At 46.7% G+C, this 23,677-nt stretch overlaps 1 protein-coding gene across 3 annotated transcripts in view; it reads right to left on the bottom strand.

Moving 5' to 3' along the window:
- roraa (RAR-related orphan receptor A, paralog a) overlaps positions 1–23,677 on the bottom strand; it is a 172,645-nt gene that overhangs the window by 7,177 nt on the left and 141,791 nt on the right. For all 3 annotated transcript variants that reach the window (XM_047595795.1, XM_047595796.1, XM_047595797.1), the window contains 8 exons: positions 7,784–7,869; positions 6,250–6,391; positions 3,505–3,900; positions 2,763–2,884; positions 2,524–2,656; positions 1,404–1,511; positions 327–437; positions 7–119 (listed from right to left, as the gene is read on the bottom strand). In XM_047595795.1, the coding sequence (XP_047451751.1) occupies positions 7–119; positions 327–437; positions 1,404–1,511; positions 2,524–2,656; positions 2,763–2,884; positions 3,505–3,900; positions 6,250–6,391; positions 7,784–7,869 (1,211 nt within the window). The remainder of the gene's footprint in view (positions 1–6; positions 120–326; positions 438–1,403; positions 1,512–2,523; positions 2,657–2,762; positions 2,885–3,504; positions 3,901–6,249; positions 6,392–7,783; positions 7,870–23,677) is intronic.

Raw genomic sequence — 23,677 nt, 5'->3', positions numbered from 1 at the left:
CCGTACCTTTGTAAGTATGCCGTCCTCTCTGTGGTTCTTCTGCAGGACGTGCTGGAGGGCCAGCTGGATCTTCTGCTGGAGTTTCTCCACCTTCACCTTCTCCTGGAGCCAGGACCGGTCTGGAAGGCAAATTTACCTTTTGTTAGCACGAAAAACACACGTTCGGGGGCCCCCCCGAAAGCGTCGGGCGCGGCTCACGCGGGGAAGCGTGGATGCGGAGCCGGGCGACGTGCGATCGCGGGAGAAAAACACGGGGGCAAACATCGCTCATTGTTGTAGCGAATGATTGTCTGGCTTCTTGTCTCCGCACTGCGAATGACACCTACCTGCAGACATCAACACAAAGGCAGAGAACAGGGCGATCTCATCCTCAGACAGGTGCATAGAACACAAGTTTTTCCCAAACTCGAAGACGGAGCTGATCAAGTCGTCACAGCCTGCCACAGCAAAGGACAGAGAGAGGGGGTTTAGGATGAGGAACACTAAAGAACAACATTCACTCTTGATCTTTATTGGGAGAGAGGCGCGCGGGGAGGGGGAGGGGAAGGGGGAGGCATGAAAAAGAGCGGCATGCTGACAGCACATGGGAGCGTCTTAAGCAGAACAGGCAATGCTTTTACTGAGTTTTGCCTCCCAGACGAGTCACTTTTGGCAGTTGGGTGGCGTTACGCAAGGCAAAATGAGGTCACTATTGAGGCTTTTAGTTAAATCAATTATCGGGGATGGAGAGAGACAGGCGGATGCCACCGCGGCTCGGGAAGCCCATCACTCTGCCTCCCCTGCAGAGGACCCCGCTGCGCACAACTCGCAGGACACTCGGACAGATACACATGCTCACTCGCGCACAAACAGAGTTATGGTGAATCGTAAACTAGCGCTGGGGAAAAAAAAAAAAAAAAAGAATTCTGTATTTGTGCTGCCACTGTGGGACACATTTTTATTTTGTCAAAAGGCAGTAGGAAAAGCTGGAAATCCATGGTGGAAAATCTGAGTAGTATCCCGGCAGTCAAACGCGGACGCCATTCGCTTTTCGCCCGACATGTTTTATGTCAGATTATCAATGATGGTTTTGATAGCACTCTCCCTAAAGACTCTCCGTCTGGCTTTATTTGTGCCACATTTACAGGAGCCACATGCAGCCGAGCGCCGGAACAACCTCTGTTCTACCATAAATAACCGCTGTACAGACAGCAATGCCAGGTGAGGAGAGGATGAGTGCTCCGTGTTTGCTTCTAGGCGCTCAGCATTGTGCAAAACAGAACAGAAGACTCTAATTTTGGCTGTTACGCCGAGGAGAGGGGTAAGACACTGTAAGGAACGCACGCAAATACCACACACGCACACTCATTCAAATATGCACACAAACATACCCACGCACGCACTCACACACACACTCCACTTACCTAATGACTTGAACACATCAGGTCCGGCATATTTTCCATCAAAATAGACTGTGTTGTTTTGCGAGTCAAAGGCACGGCACATTCTGACAAACACAACTTCCAAAGAGCCTGTGGAGACAGACAGGAACAAGATGCTGAATCTGAGCTTTGTTTCTTTTCCTTTTTTTTTTCTCTCTTCCCTAACAGTTACACATCAGTCAGGGGTGCAAAACACATGATCGTGCTCCGTGCTAATCTCCCACAATATGAGCAACACAACCACTTTGAAATAATGAAACCTGTCGTCAGAGAGGGGGAAAAAGATGTCGCCTCGGCGGATGGAAATATCACCGGCAGAAGGCTATCCTCCGCAGCGACACGCCAGATAAAAAACTGCGCGCCTTTCGATAGGGACAGTGCTTATTCATTCAACCCCAGATAGGTATTTATTCTATCCTACAATTTGTACAACTCTGTGGGAGTGGATAAGAGGATCAGGGAAATGTAATGGGAGCCATTATTGCCTCAAAGGAGATGCTGCCGTTTTAAAATGTCACGTCTGACGAGGGATCTCAGTGTTTATTTCATTATTCATACTGGTTGTGCTAATGTAAAAAAAAAAAATTAAAAAAAAAAGGAAATAGATAGGAAAAAGCCCGGGAGAGGTGTTTATTTACAGGATGTGAATTATATCTGTATCTCTGAGTTTGAGTGTCTCCATTTGGGCATAAATATAGGTGACAGTGTGCAAAGAGCCATAGCGGTGTTATATATATATATATATATAAATATATATAAATATATATGATGTTTCAATAGACATCACTGCTGCCTGGAGAGTGAGAGCAAAATGGCAGCCGACATGATAGTTATTATCTGAGCTCAGGGACACATGACTTATCTAATGTTGTGTCCGTCTCCGCTATGTATGTAATGAATGGAGAAAAACAGAGAGAGACAGAGAGAGAGAGAGAGAGGGGAAACGGGCAGGGTGGGGTCTCCTCTCTGTGACACTGTCAGTGCGCGTGAAGACGAGGGCTTTGTGCAGTCAGGTCAGCTACGCCCTTGTGACAATGCCAGAGGGGGGTGGTAGTGGTGGGTGAGTTTGACGGCAGCAGGCCATGTTGACAGGCTGTCATACCTGCTTTCAGCAGCACTATCTGATCATTCTGACACAGCTCCATGAAGCCGTCGATGCGCTTGGCAAACTCCACCACATACTGAATGGCCTCTGTTATTTTGATAGCACACAGCTGCCACATGACTTCCCGGGGCTAAGGAAAGATAGGACAGAGAATAGGTTATCTGCTTTAAAACAATGGTTTTGATTAGCGTAAGTGCTGTGGAGGCCCAGACAGACCCCAGATGCGGTCAAACTACCTTGTTCTGGTAGCTCTCCACCTCCTCTTGCAGGAAAGCCTGCCAAGTCATCTGCTGCAGCTCCTCTCTCAGGTACTGACATGTCTCCATGTGTGACTTAGAGATGTTCTGGGCCAGGTGCTCTGAAATACAAACATCGTCACAAACCCAGAAGATCACAGCTGAGATCTGAGTGCTGCTCACAAAGCTGTGTGAAAGTGAAGACCTCAGTGATGAAATATGCCACAGGAAAAGAAGATTTATTTACTGAGCCTTCATGAAGGAGGAGAGGCGGATACGCGTGGGCTTTTTTTTGACTGGGAAAAGGCTTGTTGACATTTCCCTCTACTGCCTGCAGGAAGCTCATAGCTTACGGTTGAGGCAAAGCCAATCTAGTTATGACACAAATGCATGGAAAGGAGGAGGGGCGCCACGTTGCTCATTGAAACAAAGGTCACATTTTCTCTGGGAGAAATATTGAGTATAAGAATTTAAATGGTTTTGAAAACACATCTGTTAAAAGGAGTTCCTAGGCACAGGGGAGCCTAAAAAAATGATTTCCCCAGACGCCTGCCCTGCTGGATCCTGATTGGCCCTAATTAATGGAAACTAATTACAAAAAAGAGGCTCTTTTAATGAGTGTTGGAGATGAGTCTCCAACCTCCTGCTATTTTAAGCAACCTTTGTGTCGTTTGCCCCACGGTTGAGTTGTTCTCCCCCCCTCCTCCATTTTGCCTCTCCCTCTCTCTCTCCTTCTCCTCACCTAGTTCAGCCATGGACACGGTGGGGGAGGTTTCTCCGTTGGTGAAGGAGCAGTAAGGGAAGAAGCCAGAGCCGGGGGCAAAGTCGCAGATGGGCTCGGGCTTGATGCCGTTGATGTCCAGGCCTGACTGGTCAGGAGATGGCTGGATGTCCAGGTAGAAGCTGCTGACCGCCGAGTCTGGTTTGCTGCCATCGGGGGTGTGTCCGTCCATGTAGCCGCTGAGGTCATCGTGGAGCTCCGTGAGGCCGTTGGCCGAGAGGCCGTAGCTAGGTGTGAGCGGCTCCGCCTCTCCGGGCTGTTGTTGGTGGTCACGTTGCTGCTGCTGCAGCCGGTGCTTCTGGACCTCGGCATACAGGCTGTCTCGCTGCTTCTTTGACATGCGGCCAAACTTCACCGCTGTGATTGGCAGGGCGAAACAAGTGTGAGACTCGACGGCCAAAACAGTGCAGCATTCACAATCTTCTCATTATAAAAAATAAATATCAGAAATCAAACATTACTATAACGCTGTTTATGGCCATTTTTGTACACATGTTCTGTCATTGAGTCTAAGAACGTACACTTCCCTAAAACCAAACGTATATACATTTGTGTGTTGTTTCAACTAGTTCCCCAATATAAAAAGATATTACTCAGTTTTTAAATCTAATATATTAAAATGTTTTAAATGACGCCTTAGTCTCAGACAACAAATAAAAAGCCTGGCAAAGATCTTAAACTTTTGAAGATTTAATTTTGACGCAACTAAAAAAATCGCAATGGTAAGAGTCAGTAATGACAGAGTTCATTACAAAAATGGACAACGTCACAAGTAGAGAGGGAAGAAGTGAGAACCATCTTATCAGGCACTCAAACATGAGACACGCTGAGTCGCTGCCTCCTGTTTCAAGGTTTCCAGACTAAACAGTGGCGCTGAGAATGAGACTCCTTGGCCGGTATTCTGGGGCCTGGCAGTAAGTCAGCTGGTCCCCGTGTGTGTGTGTGTGTGTGTGCATGTGTGTGTGTGCGTGCGTGTTTGTCTACGCACGGTGGAAAGTGAGTGGAGCGACACAGAGGAGAGTGCAGGCAGATGGGCTCTGGTGTGTTCAGTGAAGGTAAGAGTCACCTTCGTCTGTCCTGAGAGTGTGCACGTGTGTCTGTACGTGCATGCGAGAATGTGTATTGCGCGCTCGCTGCTAATGTACTTCTCTGTTCATTCACATTCATGAATATGGATGAATGTGCGTGTGAGGACGTGGCAGTCTCAGTGCATAGACTGCATGTTTGTTTGCTTGTTTTTTGTTTTTTTACCCGCTCTGTGATTTTTTTTGAGAGAAATATGAGAGCAGTTCTCTGTTTTGATAGGAACTCCACAGCCCAGTCTAGTCTGGACCAGCCTGGCACAGCAGGAGCCCGCCTGCACGCATCCCCACCTGTGTGCTCCCATTAAGGAATCTCAGCTGCAGACGCACTAATGACAACCTCTAACAACGTCCTATTTCATCACACCTAGTTTCTATCACAGCAACAAATTAGGCCCACAGACAAAGCACTGCTACTGGCAGACAGTGAACACAGACTGACATCTTACCATGCGTTCAAGTCTGCCTTTTTATGGGGTTTCTTTGCCTCTCCACTAAATAAATCGTGTAGGTGAATTAGTCACAAAATGTGTATGTTTGTAATAAACAGTCAGTCAAAATTTGACTTACTGAATGTGGTACTTGTCCCAGTTTACATGCAACAGAGAAAATCCAATAACTGACAGGAACATGTCCTCCTCCTCCAAACTAGGTGGCGATATGTGTCTTTTCAGCAGGTTAATACAGCCCCTTTTCCGGTTGTCATATAACAAACTAGACCAGGGATCTTCAATGTTTTTAAGACCAAGGACCCCCAGACTGATGGAGAGATGAAGCAGCCCCTACCTACTATATGTGTTCCATATTAAACTCGACCTAGTGCTATTTATAAATATACATTATTGTCATCATTTTGCATTCAGTCCCTTTACTAAAATATGTTGGATTTATGTTAATGTGTATTTAAAGAAACTTAGAATTGTGGGGGACAATAAAAAAAAAACATATAAAAATGTCTAATCAACCAAAGATTTTGCAACCCCCCTGCAGTACCTCGACTGACCCCCTGTTGAAGACCTATGAACTAGAGTCGTTCATGCAGATCGGCATTTCAAACAACAGAAAGAATGAAAAAAAGTACAGATTTTTAATCTTGTACGTAATGTGTGCACTACTTAAGGTGCATGTAAGATGCACGCTATCCCTCAGGTGGTTTTTCTCTCTGTTTACCTTCTTCTTCTTCTGTGACTAGCTTTTTTGGATGTTTTTGTTCCGGGATCATACACCAGCATAGCACACATGTTGTCTAGTTTAACTCCGATTAAGGCGTATACATGCTGGAGAAAATCAATTTCCAGTCACATCATCTGGGTGTCTTAGTCGGATAAGGAGAACTCTCATATTAAATGCGTTTCCATGACCAAGTTCTTCAGTAAGAGTTGGATTAAGGCAATAATTTTTTCAAATGCATGTAAACGTAAACGTACTGAATGAGCCGTATCAATCACTTTTCAATCAATTTTGCTTTTTCAGTATTTTGCTCGCCATGGGTGAAATTCTTTGCTCCCTTGCCCGCCTATGCAGGGAGGTCAGTGTCCACAGGAACCTCGCCACCCCTTACCACCCTCCGTGTCGCCCCGCTGCACCTGCCCACCTGTTTTCTCCTCTTCCACAAAGAACTTACCATCTCGTGACATGCCCACTGCCAGGCACTTCTGCAGCCGGCAGTGCTGGCAGCGGTTGCGGCTGGTGCGGTCGATCAAGCAGTTCTTCTGACGGGGGCAGGAGTAGGCTGCATTGCTCTGCTGACTCCTCCTGAAGAAGCCCTGCACAGGAAAAGACGGGACCACCCTTGGGTTACGGCAAGAACGCCTGCAGGTAGAAACGTTTTCTGGGGCTGGAGGATCCGCTCACGTCTTCATTGCGTTTAAGCGCAGACAAAGTGTATCGGTTACTGAAGCACTCCTACTGGAGATACTTTTATTTTTCCCCAGCCAAACTGATACACAATAGTGTTTTCCTGGTGGTAACATCTGGCATTTAAAGAGGGAGTTTCAGCATGTGGATGATGTGTTTGGGTAGGAATGATAACATTGGATGGTATTTTTCTTCAGTGAGGTTATTAGTGTTGATTAACGCCGCACAGGCATGTGCACTGCTTAAGGACTGCGAATGCACACCGACTGGATTCCTCATCCTTTGACTTAATGAATTGATTCCAGCACATCATTAACATGCCCCACTCTACCGCTCCATACACATATGTCTTAATTAGCTGCTCATTGGCTGTTTAATTACAAGAAAACAGCTGACAGCTGCCAAGTTGCTTTATAATGGAAGCCATTATGGAAACAGACTAAAACTGCCAGTGACAAGCAGCACTCTTTAATAATGCTATGATTTATGGTCCAAACTTTTGTACTCGCACATATCATTAAAGGCCTCTCTGCCTGGACTAATTAGCAATCATTAAAGATAGATTTCAGCAGTTTATTCTTTAGTGTTTTGTCCCTTCCAGCTCCTGTGTGAGGGAGAGGAGAAGAACAGCTGAAAGGAAGCTCTCTCTCTCTCTCTCTCTCTCACACACACACACTCTCTCTCTCTCTCACACACACACACACAGGAGCAAACAGCAAAGGTGCAGGCTGGCTGAGGAATGCTAATGATGTGCCTAGTGACAAGCATGGGGACAAGAATACACTCTAAGCACAAAATTCTCCTCACTGTGAATGGCTGGTGCATTTGAAACAGTACAAAAGGTGGCTTCAATAGAAGCAACGCACTGTAGCAAACAGCCAACAATCTGCTATAATTCAAAGCACTTTTCTTTTGATCATTTTATTTCAAGAACAGCAAGCTGCAGCAGAAGCAAAAACAGCCAAAAAAAAAAGAAAAAAAAGACATGTCCCTGGGTAGGAAAAGCAGACCAAGGCAGAGGAATGACTTTGTCCTACTAATTGTGGTTTTCTGTGATGTCCTCTGTGGTGCTTGACCACTTTAATGATCACACTCTGTATGTTTAAACTTCCAAATCATCGTAAGACTTCAGCAACATTTTCAAACGGTTCTTCCTGGCAAGCAACTTTCTTCCTCAGTTCCCCCCTACCACCCCACCCTCTGCGTCAATCCTCTTCTCGGCTCCTCTGTCCCTCGCATGCACGCCGTCGCACAGCGCTGCCTCCCATCACACAAACGGGGTTCGGTCTGTTGACGCTTACCTTACAGCCTTCACATGTTATCACGCCGTAATGGATGCCTGATGATTTGTCTCCACAGATCTTGCAGGGAATTATTTCGATTTGAGCTGCAGAGAAGAAAGGGAAACGAAAGGGGGAAAAAAAATAAAAAAAATCAACATTTTGCTGTCACAAGTCACTGTACAGCACCCTCACCATGGATCCATGTTGGTACATGAAAGAGCACTGTGCTTCTAAAAACATCTCATCCGGTGGCTTTTGAATCCTCACTTCCACAGAGCATTAGCTGAATATTTACAGAGTTGTGAGTGTGTGCGTGGGTGTGTGTGTGTGTGTGTGTGAGGGGAAGGAGGCCATTTTAAGTCCCCAAAAGCAGCCAATGTAAACACAGAGTCATTTTGCTTCCTAAAGACAACTTACATAAGAGAAACCACAAACCCTAATATACTACAGCGATGTTCTAATGCTAACCTTGTGCAATGACAAAGGCTCATTTACCCACACGAGGACGTGTATTCCCTGTTGGAAAACTTGACTTCATGAAGCCTCTTAAATTTCAAAACCAGAAAAACCCCAGGAGTAAATCCACCGTGGCCACAAAGAATCATAACATGCCCGCTGCGCTGGATAGAGCAGAGCCACTGACTGTGTGTGGACCTCTGTGTACGCTACAGAAAAAAATGCGTTAAGTTGCGCCTCGGCTGTGGTGTTGTGCTGTTGACAGGCCTGTGATTCACCCACCATAGAGGACAAAAGCACCGAGAGGACAGGCCCCATCCATCGTTGGCCTTCTCTTCGGGAGCAGACCACGGGGCAACACAACAGAACAGACAGAACACACAGACTTCAGAGACACAGAACTCCCAGCTCGTCCCACCGCTCTCAGCTTTATCACTGCAGCCACTGATGCTGCATCCCTCCCCTACCTCCACCCCCACCCCGTGCCCCTCCAGAGATTACTATCTCACAGCCCTCCTCCACATCTCCGGCATCTCAGTCCCCGCCATCCCAACAGTGCACTACAGCGCCAGACAAACGCCGCTATCTGATCTAAATCGAGGAAAGATCACCGCGGGATATTTTCTCACAACGTAATGGTTTTTTCCAACCGACCGTGCGGCCGACCAATCAGAGCACGAGGGGGCTGTTGCAACACAATCTCATCCCAATTACGGGAAGAATATTATAATTTTGCCTTAACGGGATGCAATAAAAATGACAAGAATTAAAAAAAAAAAAACAAAAAAAAAAAAGCGGTGGTTCTTTCACAGTGTCGGAGCATTACATCAGCCTCTTACAGGCCTAACCGTCTACTTTAATGCCTCGGGTCTCTTCCAAAGACAAGACGCTTCAAATACCCCCTGTACACCTTAACAACCGACCTCTTTAAACTAGCTTGATCACATCAAAAGTGGTTTTGTTGGGGTTCAATCCAGAGATCACGGCCCATTTTAATCAGCTGCCTAGGAGTCTGCAACGTGTCATGTGGATAATGTCCTTGTCCCCGAGGCAGGCCCGGGAGAGGCCCTTAACACAGAGCCTCTAATCCACTAACCCGGGAGCCGCACTCTATTCATTCAAGAATCTGTCTGTTCTCCTCGCGCTGCTGGAGTCAACAAGACCAGCCATGTTTACTTGGAATTAGCCTGCATTTTAGCAAAATGAACAAAAGGGAGAGGTGGAACATGCACAATTAATTCTCCTCCAGACAACACCTCCTGCGATTTGCGATCCTCACATACAATGGAGGGCAATGCACCTCGCCGGCCCGGATTAGAGGGAAATCCAGGCAGGAGGCGGGCTTTGACAACCTAACAGAGAGGGTTAATTTATAATTAATCTTTTCCTTACTGTGCACAGTTGCTTGTTATTTCACTTAGGTCTGTCTCTGTATGAGTGCACTCTATTGTTTGTTTTTGTGTTCTCCCTGCATGAGTATTAGCAGTGCAGTGTGTTTCAACTCCTTTAGCATTTTCAGCCTCATTACTTACGTAATTTGTTCTGACATGCACTCACAACAAGTGAAGCGTGCTGTAATTATGACTAGCTGGAGTTATGGCGCACTGGAGCTTGCAGTGACGGGCCCCGGCCATTGGGTGGCAGTGCAGGGCTGTGCCTACGGTTGTCTTACCAAGTTAAGCCAAGCTTCCACCCACCCCATCCAGCCCACAGGCTTTTGGCTCTGAGCTCCAGCCTCTGATAGCTCCAGGCTTAGGCTGCTGCTAGCTTCCCCCACCCCCACAGCATAGCTCCGAGATGCCTTCATCTCTCCTGAAGAAGCGGAGCTGGCTGGGCGCTCGCTCAGGCCTGACAGAGGCTGTGCCACATCAGGTGAAAGCAGTGGGAGTATAGACGCAGGGGTGCCAGGCTGAGCAGGGCATACATTCACACAAGCATGCCTCACAAAGCCCCTATCTGCAGCAGGAAGGCCCTGAGTGCACACAGTCTCAGCAGCTAACACTCTCACTCTAACTGCTGCACAAGCCCCTGGATGTTCAGTGCACTCAACAGTAAAAAGGGTTTGTCTCTGGACCAGCTGAGGCAGGCTCCTCAGTTTCTTGTACGAGAAAAGAAATTACTCCGAACATATAGCTATTTCCACACCAGGATGAGCTGCGTTCAAAATGAGGGGGGGGGGGGTCAAGGAGAATAAATAGCGAGCAAGGACACAACGGAGTAACCTAAACCATCGGTCAATATTTGTCCTTTTGAGTGACTGGCCGCGGGCCCCCCGAAGCTACACTTCAGACACTGAGGATGATTTAAACTGAATTCACACAGGGGACTCAATCAAACAAAAAGGCCCACACTTATAAGTACTCCCAATCTGGCAGTCAATATCTATTGACAGGAGCTGTGGTGTTAACTGCCTCTTGGTGTGAAACAGGCAGCTGCTGGCTTGCTTGAGCTTGACCAGCGCAGTGCCACTGATCCCATTCACCGCGCCTGCCTGCCTGCCCGCCTGCCTCCCTTCCCTGCCTCCCCTGCCTTCCCTGCCTTCCCGCTCTCCTGCCAGCCAGCCCTGCCTGCTCTGTTTACGACATCAAAGCCAGGCACAGTCAGACAGGCAGCCATGCTAAAGCCCATCCCAGCAGCCTGCCGCTCCTCACAGCACTGCGAGATGGCCTCCGCACGCGGGGCCACTTCAAAGACACCTGCTGAGACGCCGAGATTATGTTTAAATCACACCGCGGCACAATCACGCCGGGGACATGACCACGAGGGTCGGACAGCGGATCAGGACCGATTTCCGCGTACGCAGCACTGCAGCCCCGGCGTGGGTTGGTCGCTTCTCGGATAACGGGCATGGCGGAGAGAAAAGACGGTCAAACAGAATGTTAAAGCTTGCTCTTTGTCTGTCTGTGGCTGAGCAGTTCAAGGACACTGATTCACAACACCAGCAGGCCCTTTGAGGGGATGACGTGTCACTCAGAGCGCGTGTACAATGGGGCAGCGAGGCCTCCGCATGTTCACCCGGTGCCCTTCACTGTCTTCTCCGCAGCCGTGAGATCAACACGCCGCTAAGACAGTACACTACATTATGAAAGAGCAGGGAAACAGCAGTCAAATGTGAGCATCCCAGAACAATTTGCCAATTGCACGCTAACAGCTTACGGAGGCTCTGTCATACTTTATTCTATCATAAGCAGTGAATAGGCAGACACCGCCAGACAAAACAAAATCCCCCTACGCAGCGCAAATATATTGTAGCTTCATTCAAAGATATAAAGAATCCCAAAGACATTATAAAACGGCGAAGCGGAGAGATATCCTGAAAAAAATGCCGTGGTGGGCTGCAATCTTGTCAGATACAAACAAATCTTTCATTTAGGTCCAGGTAATTCTCTTCTACATCGTTCAACAGGGGCAACGCGGGTAACGTGCACGAAATAAAACGGCGCTGGAAACGCCACTCGCGCTTGTGCAAACGTGGAAAATCACCAGTCAAAATCTCCTGGCTGTTCCCACTGAACCCTTGGACTACTGACATAACGTTCAAGGATTAAGATTATCCCTTACATTACAGACCAATGCCCCGGCCACCGTCATAATGCCCGAGAGCTTAACCCATTACTCGATTGGACCATTAAATCGGAATCACGATGGATGCGCAAATGAGCCCCTCCGCGTTGTTCTGTACATACGCAAGCGTCGCCTCATTTACAATGCACATAATTCTGAGAGGAAGCATGCGAATAAGTGTCGAAAATAACAACACCACCACCACCACTGCCGCCGCCACCACATTGGCTCCACTGTGCATGAGTGTGTGTGTGTGTGTGTGTGTGTACTGTATGTTTGTGTCAGCCGTGTTGCGTTGGCAGCTGTCAATGACAGAGTGACGCAAGCCAGTGGGCTCATGTCAGAGATTATGTAAGGAACTGGACAGGGCACAGCACTGTGAGCAGATTAACATTTTTTTTTTTTTTTTCCTCCCATCAAGCTAACCGCGTTAAGATGTTCTTCCTCTGAAATATTTTGCAACACAACAAAAGCTTATGAGGATCACGTGCGCGCTCCCGGGAGAGCCGCGCAGAGCATATTTCCTTTTGAGGGCCGACAGAGCCCGTACACATGGTCAACACACAAACGGCCCGAGGCACCGAACTGTCTGGCAAATGAGCGCTAAACAACGCTCCTCCATCATTATGTGCATCTATTTATTCTTCGCCGCGAAACTTCCCATTTGGCAGTGGAGATCGGCTGTCGGCTGATAAACAGAGTCCTCTCTAAACAGATACCCCGGAACAGTCAGATCGAGCTGTAGAGAGACGACAGCCTAACAAGAGATGGAATCACAACTCTGCCTCTTTTTTCATCTGCCGGGGCTCCGCTGTCATGTGAAGTCACACAACACAATACTTTTTTTAATTTTTTTTTTTTATTCCCATTTATGCAGCAGAAGAAAGGTTATTTGAATGTCAGCGGTAAAGGACACCAGCGTGAATAGCAGAAATGTGTTATTTGTTTAGGGATCTGGGGGCCGCTGGTGTGTTATCACAGAGCTCTTCTAATGGTATTTACTGCGATGTGGCGCAAAGAAAGCGCGCGGCGTGGTGTAAACACGCACATCTGTATCGACTCTTTAGAAACGGCTTCCGCTCAACCTACAGATGCTCCGATGTCGTCGTCAAAAAAAATAAAATAAAAAATATTCGGACCAAACGGATTAGACGAAGGAGGAGACATAATTGACACATTTTGATGTCTCTATGCTGAGCTCTGCTAATTCCCCTCGAATCATTTAGCTGCCTAAGCTGTGATCCCCCTTCACTAGAGACCGACTACATTTGAAGAGATATTTCCGTTTACAAAAAAAAAAAAGAGGAAAAGGAAAAAAAAAATGGGGCTCTTTAAGCCTTCCCCCTATTATTCCTCCATAACAGTGCAGTGACTCTGCTATAGCTCAGGTCTGGACCATCGCCCTGGGCTGCTTTTTGGATGAACTCATGCGTACATCTCTGTGTTTGTTTGTGTGTGAGGCCTATTAATATTTCAACACTGCCCAACTCCAGATGCCTGTACAACACAGCAGTGCTTCTCTCTTCATGTCTCTCCCTGTATTTACTTGACTGTTTTATTGAAGTGCATTCTGACACCTTCTATGAGGGGGGGGTGGGTGGGAGCTGGAGAGAGGGGAAGATGTATTCCCAAACCACAGCGCAAGACGTCTCTCTCCATGTCTCTTTCTCCAGCGGCGTAACAGTAATTTGGGCACTAATTTATGTGCTGTTGTGGCAAAGATTGACGAGCTTCCTGACTGGGAGTCTGCTTTCTTGCACTCTGGGGGAAACAACAAAAGCCCGGGTTTACCGAGCAGACGAGCACCATGAAGGGTAGCATGTGTGCGGCGCTCCTCTTCCCTCCCCTGTCTACCCCACCTGAGCTCAAAACCATCTCTCCCCATCACTCTTTACCTCCCTCTATCCATCTTCCCCCACCTATCCCCTCCCCGTCCGTGGAAGTGACAAGCGAAGTTGTGCCTGGGTGCCGGGGACCGGAGGGCACGCCCCCCTTCCCTTCCGTGCGCGCGGAGCTCTCGGCGTGCACCTGGGAAAAATCCTCACAATCTGTAGACAGCACTCACTTACGCATTCTACCATCCCCTGGTTAGTCATACGGCGCCATGAGAGATGAATATTGCAAAAAAATAAAAAATATTGCAAATATTTACAACGCTTCGACTTAATATTTAGATCATTTGATTTGGGCCTTTTGCAAAATATGCTGCAGCTGCTGCTTTGAATGTAAATAGAAGCTTTAGCACCAGAAGTTCGAGTCGGTTGTGCATGCTCAACTCGCACACTGCGCGCCAAGGCATTGGGATGCAACAAAACTCCAAACCACTGAGGCTGAAATCACACAGGGCCGACTGATTGACTGGCGCAGGAGCTGCCGGTTTGAATTCTAAGATTTAGCCGAGGATCATGTGATGCCTCTGAGCCTGCAGTGTCCGACCACTCGAACCAAGTGGGCAACGGTTAAAGGCTCAACTGCGGCACGGCGCCTCGGTTAAGCACCTTCTCAGACCCCCGTATCTCCCTGCAGGGACGGCAGCCTTAGCAGGCCCCTTCAGAAAAACTCCGGGAAAAAATAAATAATGAATCCTTCAAAAAAACATCCACCGCAATTACACGCAGAAACCTTTACATAACAACAAAGAGCCTTGTTCCATTGCACCAGGGAATTTGCTACTGCCACACTGTACAACTTCCTTCCCGCTATAATTGCTGTATTAGTATGCATTTCTCTAAGACAACTGGATTCTGCTGTGGGTTTTCGAATGCGGCCGCTCTGCTGTTCCGCACAAAGAAATCAAAACTTCTCGCATGGACTTTTTCGCCAAAGGGACAACGGAGCATTTTTTTTTTTTTTACGTGTGTAATTTAGACATTTGCATAGTGCATATTTGATCACCGCGCTTACGCTGAATATTGGGGAGGGAGGGTGTAGGGGGGGAGGAGGGGAGGGAGGCTGGAGGTCCCATCTCATGCTGCTGCTCAGGGTCAGTGGGTCAGAGGCACGCAGCCAGAACACACATGCAGAGCAGGCTGAATAGTTCAGCTGACAGTAATTGTCCCTCTGTGGTCTCCTTAGGAAAACATGTTTCCAGACAACGGAGGCAAGCTGCACGAGCCAGATAGTAATCATGATCTTGATTTGCTCCACCGAAGAGGGAAGCTCAGCGTAAGCCTCCAGTTGGGGCGCAACTCACTATTTCCACCGGAGCTGACGTCAGCTGAAACGAGCCGCGACGCAGCGCGTCAACGCTGAGGCGCGACACCTCGGCAAATCGTAATATAATAATAGGGAATTATTAATTATTCCCCCCCAAAAAATATATTCCACTTTACAGGCACACGGCCTAATAAGGCGGAATATATTTTACTTCTGTCGTCACGACTCGAGAAAAAAAGTGTACATACATTTCTTAATATCCAAAAATTATTATATTAATACCATCTGTTCCAAATAGACTGTTAAATCTGTCAGCTGCTGCTGCTGCTGCTGCCGCCGCGTACCGACTCCAGCAGTGGACAAAAAAGACAGAAAATGAAGAGCCAAGATAAAAGTCGACGCTCTCACCGTCTTGTGACAAGGTGCTAAACAATTGTCAAAGTAAATCTCCAAATCAAACAGTCAGTTGCCAAAACACGCTCAAGTTTGTCTACCATTAAACCTGGAACGTTATTCTGGTTTTAACAAGGAAGGCTCTGCACAGCACCACCGTTATTCACTTTTTTTTTCTTTTTTTTTTTTTTTTTACAGCAGGGCTGATGAGCACTGCCTCTGCCATTCTGCTTGAAGGTCTTGGGTTTTCATCAGCTGTAAAAGAGCAGGCAAGGACAGGGAAGATGAATGACATCAATGGCCAGCCGATACTTCCAGGGACGTGTGATTGAGACAAATGAGCCTTGTTACATTAGCTGGGATACTGAATCCTGCTGCTCAAAGATCCAGAGCTTGATAGAGCTGAAACTAGAGGCACCCAACCTTTCTACAGATCACCGGTGTCATGGGGCCCCAGAAGAAGAGCTTTCTCAAAGTGCGTGCCTCACCGGGCTCCCTCCCTCCCTCCTTCTCCTCCTTTACCACCTGGATCACGTTTGTTTTCTTCTATTCTATGTTCGTACAGACACACACGCACACACACACACACACTGCGCCGCTATGTGGCCTTCAAAGATTTTCCGGTGCTCTATTCCGTGTGCGGAGAGAAAATTAGAGTGAGACAGAGCCATTATCTAATCCATACACAATTCACTCGAGTATTAGTGTCTTAATAAGCGACTGTGAGCGCTTCAGTCGTTCATCACGGATCTTCGGCGCAGCTAAATGTGCAAAAATGACTCCACTGGAATTAATGCAGACATGTAAAATATTTACTTGGAATTTGTGAGGCATTTAAAAAATAATCAATGTTTTCTTCCATTTCACTTCAGTCAGTATCAGAGCAAATGATCCAATGTAAATGATTCGCCAAAGAGTCAGCACTCTGTTATGTCACTTTATTAGTGGTCCTCATCCCAGACCGCATCATGTTATACAATATTTGATGGGAAAATTACATGTTCATGTCATGCATTATGTACTCGCTCCTGCTCGTGTTTTCTGTGCGGTGTGTAAACACTCCTTTTTTTTCCCAATAATGTTGATGATTACTTCTTCATTATTCTCTTTCTAGCTGAGACCTCAAGAAATCTTTTTGAAAACCGCAAGATGATTAAAAAAAAAAAAAAAGGAGCCATTTCAACTAGCTTCGAAATTTAGCTTAAATTCAAAGAGCTCATATTTGGAAGAAAAACGGTTTCCAAGAATCTATACGGTGCACCGCAAATCTTCAATAACCTCTGCGGAGGAGCCGTCCATCAGCCCCCGCTGTCGTCCTGGTTTCCTCGGGTCGTGGCAGACCGTATGAAAGGCATTCCTAGACGACAGGGGTGAACGAGGAGTATCTACTGCCACACAGAGTTCACAGACTGCTTACAGCGTGTGAGGCACATTCCCCCTGCACTGCTGTTTTCATAGTCCTACAAACACTGGCCTGGTTTTGTTTAACATGGCAGGATTAAGCAGCCATGCGCAAAGCATGCTTCCCTCCTTGCACACTTTGCTTACAATGGAAGGCCCGAGCGCTCCTCTGCTACCTTTCGGTGAACCGGCTTTTCCTGAATGTGCTGCCGTGCTTCTAATCCCAGGCAAATAAACAAGTGCCAAGATTAATGATTGCATAAACACATCCCAAAAGCCCCCGGAATAACAATCAGCTCTTCAGCCCCTGCTCTGCCGCCACGCCAAGGCTCTCGGAGTCAGCTGACAGTATATCCTTCTTCCCTTTCTGCCGCCTCAAAACAGGCAGGAATCGTCGGCGTTTTGTCGCTTCGTTAATGACGGGGAGCTGCCGGTGTTTTCCGCGTGCGAGGGAGCGTATGCGGGGCTGCGCTGGGAGGGAGCTTTTGAGCTTGGCGCAGGATACGGCTCCTCCGCAGTTCTCAACGCTCTTCACTTGTTACTTGTTGCCGCTAATCAAGGCCACAGCGCAGCGTGTCTTGTCCTCAGCGCCTGACATAATGATCGCGTCTGCCTGAGAAAAATGATGAAGGCAACAAGGCAAGAAGAAAGCGAAGCTCTCGGTGGAGTTTTCATTAGTCCCACTCCACGTTATTAGGTCGGAAACAATAGTATGTTTGACTTACTCTGGAAATGGCGGTCAAGTGGACTTCTAGGAGGACATTAGAAGTGTGTATACAGAAATAAATCACACAGCGGAGCATAAAGGGCCATTAAAATGACATTAGGAGCATTGACCATCCTCTCATTCCCGTCATCCCAGGTCTGCAGCCATAAGATGAGATTCTTTGTGATGAGAGGGGAAGCAGCGAGGACGGGGAGAGACGGAGAGTGAAAGGGAAAAGAGGAGAAGGGCAGCGCAGTCCAATGGTCCAGGGGCAGGAGAGCGTGGGACGCCGAGATAAAGTGGGAGGCCCCTCTCCAGGAGGTTGCTCCTCGACATGAAGGCAGAGGCAGCACCCGGACTAATGAGGGGTGAAGTGGAGCCCCCTGTGGGACCCCCTCAGGCACATTCATTAGGAGATGAAAAAGCATTTCCCGCGGCGGAGCAAGTGCCCGCCTTGGTTCGGACATGTTTAATTTAGGGCCGTATGAAAACAGGAGGCCACACTGGCCAGGTCCGCCATCGTCAGTCAGGGGAATCAACACCACACAGGACCAGTGAGCCAGAGCCTGACTAAATGCGCTGTGCCGAATTGAATTATGCCCCCCCCCCCCTTCCTTCCTTTCTTTAGTTTAGGCTGAAACCTCCTTTTAAGCTTACAACACTCTAGATTATTAAAGGTCAAGTGCAGTGATACTTCCAACTCTGGGTAAAAAGTCTGTTGTAGACAGGCTATTATAGAGAAAATGGGTGGCTTATCACAAGTTTCATTTCCTTCAATGCGTTGCATTTTGTTGCATCTTTTTGGCTCCAGGCGAAAATAATAGATTCATTTAGCCAGTGGTGGAATGTGGAAGGGAACCAAGGATTATGGTAATGCGGCACTGAACGCTGCGAGCGAAATACAGTAAAAAAGAAACTGCTGCGGTAAGAGCCACCGGAAGAATATCTGAGAGGTTAATTTATATGATTGCACAAATCCGCGTTCACAAATGCATCTTGAAAATCTCACATCGCACAAGGTAGCTGTTTGTTAAGACAACAGAGCAGTCCCCTCTCGCTGCGTGCGAAGAAGGGCATTAAAGGGTATCAGTCCACGGTGATTCAAATACGTGTCCGCTTATCACAGCCGCTTATCCTTGTTCTTGATGAATCCTCACATTTATTAAGGCTGTCTTCTTGCCTTGTTAGATATGTATAACCAATCTCCTGTAATTAGCAACTGCTAACCTTTGGGGTGCTAATCCCCCATGAATTGTGGATTTGTACATCAAAGCCCACACTCTCCCATATAGCTGGTGCTTGAAATTACACTCTATTTGAAACCTGCAATTATTTGTATAGCATGGATGCAAACAGTCTCCTCTTTTATGTCTCTGAGAATCCCGTGGGTTTGCAGTAAAGAATCCTTAATCCATTCCAGTGGAATCCAAATATAGAGTTAACACTAGCTCCCTAAAATTTAGATGAAGAGCCAAGAGGCTGCCGCGCACGTAAAGTCGAGAAAGCACTCTCTCTTCCGCTCCCTCTTTTTTTTTGCATAGTTAAGATTAGATTTCTGTAGTGGCTTAGATGCATCATATAGGGATTTTTTTTTTGGGGGGTGGGGATTGCCCAGGGGTGTAAGACAGAGATGTTTCAGCAACTGAGCTCGGCCACAAGCAGCATGGCTTTGTTGCTTCCCACAAGCAAGGCTGTAAGGCTAATTAAATAATCAATTGTTTTGCCCTTTTTTTTTTTTTTTTATGTAATCACATGTCCAGGAGTCTGTCAGCAGGGTGAATGCTGCTCGGAGTCCACTGCAATTTGTTTCCTCGCCCATTCAAGGCTATGCTAAATCCATTGTGCATGTAGGGAGAGATTATAGAGAGCGAAAATAACTGAGATAGCTTCCCCCCACACACACACATGGGCGCGCGCAAACACACACACACACACTCACGCACAAACTTGATGCTTTTGCAGAGAGGATGCCTGGAGCATTTACTTTCTTTAATGAGAGACATGAGTCTCATGTGTCAGTGATGCACAGCATGGGAACAATAGGATGCGCTTTAATTCCATCAATCTACTGTATTTATCCTTGTATCACATCAATACCTGCCAGTTAAGCGGGAGGAGATAAATCACGTCGAGCAGGCGGAGCCGGGGACGCACTGTGCTCGGTGAAAATGCAGATTTCAAACTTAAAAGTTGAACGCGGCTATAGACGGTCCGTGACGAATTTATAGCTCGACTCTTAAGCAAGGAAACGCAAGAGATTACCCTGTGAGACAACATGACACAAAGCTCATCCTTCCCGCACTTACTCTAGTAAGTGATTAAATAGGTATGAATTAACAATGATGTTGTTAGGTATTTAGAGGGAACGATACACCTCCGCCGTCACCTAAGCCTCGCATGGAAATCTCTTTACTTACCTTACAGTAACAAGGATCCCACAGTTACACTTATTTTACCGTCTTAAAGGGGAACCGACACCTCAGCCTTCTGACACCTGACTTAGAATGCATGCACAGGGGGGGCAAAGTGCTATTGAATGACACGGAAAAACTTGACAGTGACAAGCAGAATTGAGATTCATACAGCTCATCTGCGTGTGTTTGCATGTTTTATGTATGCGCCTGCCTACTATGGAGCACGTGCAAAAATCTGCCTGTGTCTTTGAGCTGGGAAATAACAGGCGGCGGGATCTTAACAAAAAAATAAAAAAATAAAAAAAAGGAGTCCTCCCCACATATGTGCAATAACATCAGATTTATCATCAGATAGCAAAGCAACATATAAAACACTTTGAGGACTGGCTTTGAGCGATAGCAATAACCCTGCAGGCAGCCAAATTATGATTTATATACTTTGGCTTGAGAGTGCACGGGACAGTAATGTATATATCTGTGGTGGCTGGGCTTCTCACTGTGGCATAGGAGCGACTCGGAGAGAATACATTTGGTGTAAAATTGCTTCATCTGTTTACAATTCCATTTGGAGTTTATGAGAAAGACAGGCAAACACAGGCTGATATATTGCCCCTGTGTCACGGCATGGCAGGAGCATCCACACAAAGATTCATCTCTCACTTAGAAGCCAAATGATACGTCTAATTTGCTGCAAGCACAGTTATTTTTAACCTCTCCAGCTGTCAGATAATGGAGCTTGACTGTCAGCGCCGGTGTGTGTGAGTGTGTTAAAAGGTTGCAAACTCTTTTCAATTTACCATTCCCTTTGAGGGAATTACAAAATGCACGTTCCCATTAGTTCACCTGATTGACACTGCCTTTTTCTTTTATCAAAACCAGAAGACTGAATTAAGATGGAGACTTCCAACGGCAATCTAAATTTGGGTTTCACACGCGGTGTCAATAATTATGATGCCGTGAAAACATCCCAGAAAAGTTCAGGGAGGCAAGTTAGACTTTTTTTCTTGTTTTAATTGGACCGTATGACGTCCTTTTATCACTTTCCTCGCTGATTAAATCCCATTGTGCGGCGGGCTAGAGCAACATCATGTTTCGAATCTACTATACCCTGAAAAAAATTGTTCCTACATTATTCAGTCTGCACTTAGGAAGGTGAGTCACCGGGTTTAAAAAAAAAAAAAAAAAATGCGGTGCTTTATCTTCGCAGCTTTTATTTCATTTGGGTGTTTCACTCTGACAAGACAAAATGCCACGGCTCTCTTAGCCGCTAAACGGGAGAACAGCGGCATTGTTGAACTAATGCAAAGGGCGAGTTACATGAAGCAATTTGAAACTGTTCTTAATCAAAGAACTGGCCGCGGACTGCACACTGGTGTCAGCGGTTTGGCCGGCACGAATGGATTCACTAGTCTCATCAAACGTGGGCGCAAGGCAACACACTTTCAGTGTTTCTAACGAGCAGCACTAGTTACACATGATAATGTGACAGGAAAACGTAATGTCCTAAAGGCACAAAGAGATCCGTGGAACAAAGGACAGGATACAGGCAATAGCTGATTCTACCTTTTTTTTTTTTTTTTTGGGACTAAATCAATTACAAAGCTGCCAAAAAAATATTTATTTTAACACATAACAAATAACAGGAACAGAGCCAATGTTTGCCTCGCGCAGCCATCTCATTTTTCTACTATAAATAATTCCACTGTCCCAATAACCAGCTGACCTCTAATGTTTGCTAACTCCGGCTCAACGTCACGTTACGTAAGAGAAGCGAGAGGGACATGTGTGGACCGAGCTCCGCTCCCTTCGCTCTGACCCCTGCCAGCGCAGTGAACTGCCTGCGTTGTTGTGCAGTTACACTACGCACTGACCGGTTCCGATTTCAGCTTTAGGGTAACTCAAGATCCCAACCACAGTCAAAGCACAACCCAAGCTGCTCTCAGCGCCTGCCCTTACATGACCAGAGCTCAACTCGATTGTTGTACATGGTTCCCGGCTTCACTGTTTTCTTCTTTTTTTAAATGTTCCTATGAGGTGTATGGCAAGTATGTGGCAAGATATCTGGTCAAAAGGCTTCACAAAGGCTTCGAAACAGTAACATAAACAGTCAGAGATCAATACGTCTGTGCGTTCCAAAATAAAAGGGATCATCTTTTTCTTGCGAGGGATTCGTGCTTGATCAAAACATTTTTTTTTTTTTGCAAATAGGCTGATTCGGTACAATGCTGTTCTAGCCGGAAAAAAAAATGTGCTGAAGAAGCCTTTGTGCATTCTAACCAAGCACTCACACGTCACGCTGTATGTAGCGAGTGAGCAGCAGCTCCACTGTGAATATGTTTCCATATTGGCAGCGTCTCCTGAATCACCTCATAGGAAGCTAAGCTTCGTGCTCAGGTGCCAGCGGCAGCGCTCTTTGAGGGTTACACAAGTAGCAGCTAATGGTGTGGGTCAGTATTAGGGATCTAATCCTCAGAGGCAACACGATCCGCCACAACAACTTTCTACTTGTTGCCCCGGCCCGATCAGGAAACACAACACGCTTTATGAATCGAAGCAAAGTGCAGAAAGCGGTGACTGGCGGGGGGTATGATTTATCTCCCTGATTGTCCCTCTGTCTTCTTGATTTACTAGAAATGTATTTTCTGCCCGTTCATTTGGCACAAACGCTGCGCCATTACAAAAGAGCACAAACCTTGGGGAATTTTCTAGAAACCCAATTGCAGTTCTCCTCCACGCTAGTTAAATTACAGAAGAGTTCACAGCGGGGGACCTCGAAACACAACCAGCAATCAACCGAAGCAATTCTCCCAGTGTGTTTGTCAACATTGTTGCCTTGTGTAATTGGCATAATTGTCAGGTTAGAGCTCGGAACAATCCAGACTTCCCTTTTTGGCGAGCGCGGGGCCGCGTCATTAAAGGGACGTGTTTCTGGAGACGCTCCTGGGGACGCGCAGCACGTGAGCGCGTTACGAGCGACAGCTCGCCTGATAAAATGGCTGCCTCTTATCTCCGCTATGCATATGAAAGGCTTATGCCTTCTCCATGACAGATTCGAGGCCTCATCACCGTGGGATTTGCCCAGATACACCACAACAGAAGCTGGGAGAAAAACAACGTTTCGCGTGTATAACCTCATCTTAACCCTGTTTACGTGAACGCACCCCGCGTGCGTGGAACGCGCGTATTTCTGCTCACACGGGGAAAATTACAGAGCGAACGCGAACGCACCGCACTGGTTCGCTGCTGGTTTGCTGTGGATAACAAAACGCGCGCGTTTCTTCCTTGCACAGTAATTCCCTGTTTAATGACAGCACAGCAAACTTGGCAGTCCTGGAGCAAGCTCCAATTATCTTGATAATCTGTAATGAATAGTTGATATAATAATGATATAGTATCTATAATTACCATGATGATGTGGGGCAGAGTGTTGCAGAGAAATAATCATTTGTATCATCACCGCTGGGTAGCATCATTATTAATCTGACAGCACTCATAAAGCGCTTTGTTTGTTTTCTCTGATTGCTCTTTTACTACCAAAATAAACAACTTGGCTCCTTTGAGTTACAGCGGCGTAATTTGTTGGAACAGCAAAGGCATTTATCTATAAATTTATTTTCAATTTGAGGTAAGCTGCAGTCATGAAAGCTAAATCACTACCAGGGAGAAGATTATTCTAATTACTAACCAGCTGTCGCACATGCTGCATGAGCACAGGATGTGTCAGAACACAGAGCAACCAGTAATCAGTTTCACAGAATCATTTGAGCACACATTTACATCTTGCACTAGATGTTAAACATGAAATTGTCTTCATTTGTATGG

The sequence above is a fragment of the Mugil cephalus genome, chromosome 10 (genome assembly GCF_022458985.1).
Source record: "Mugil cephalus isolate CIBA_MC_2020 chromosome 10, CIBA_Mcephalus_1.1, whole genome shotgun sequence".
In the NCBI taxonomy this organism is placed as follows: domain Eukaryota; kingdom Metazoa; phylum Chordata; class Actinopteri; order Mugiliformes; family Mugilidae; genus Mugil; species Mugil cephalus.
This window is presented reverse-complemented; position numbering and strand designations above follow the sequence as displayed.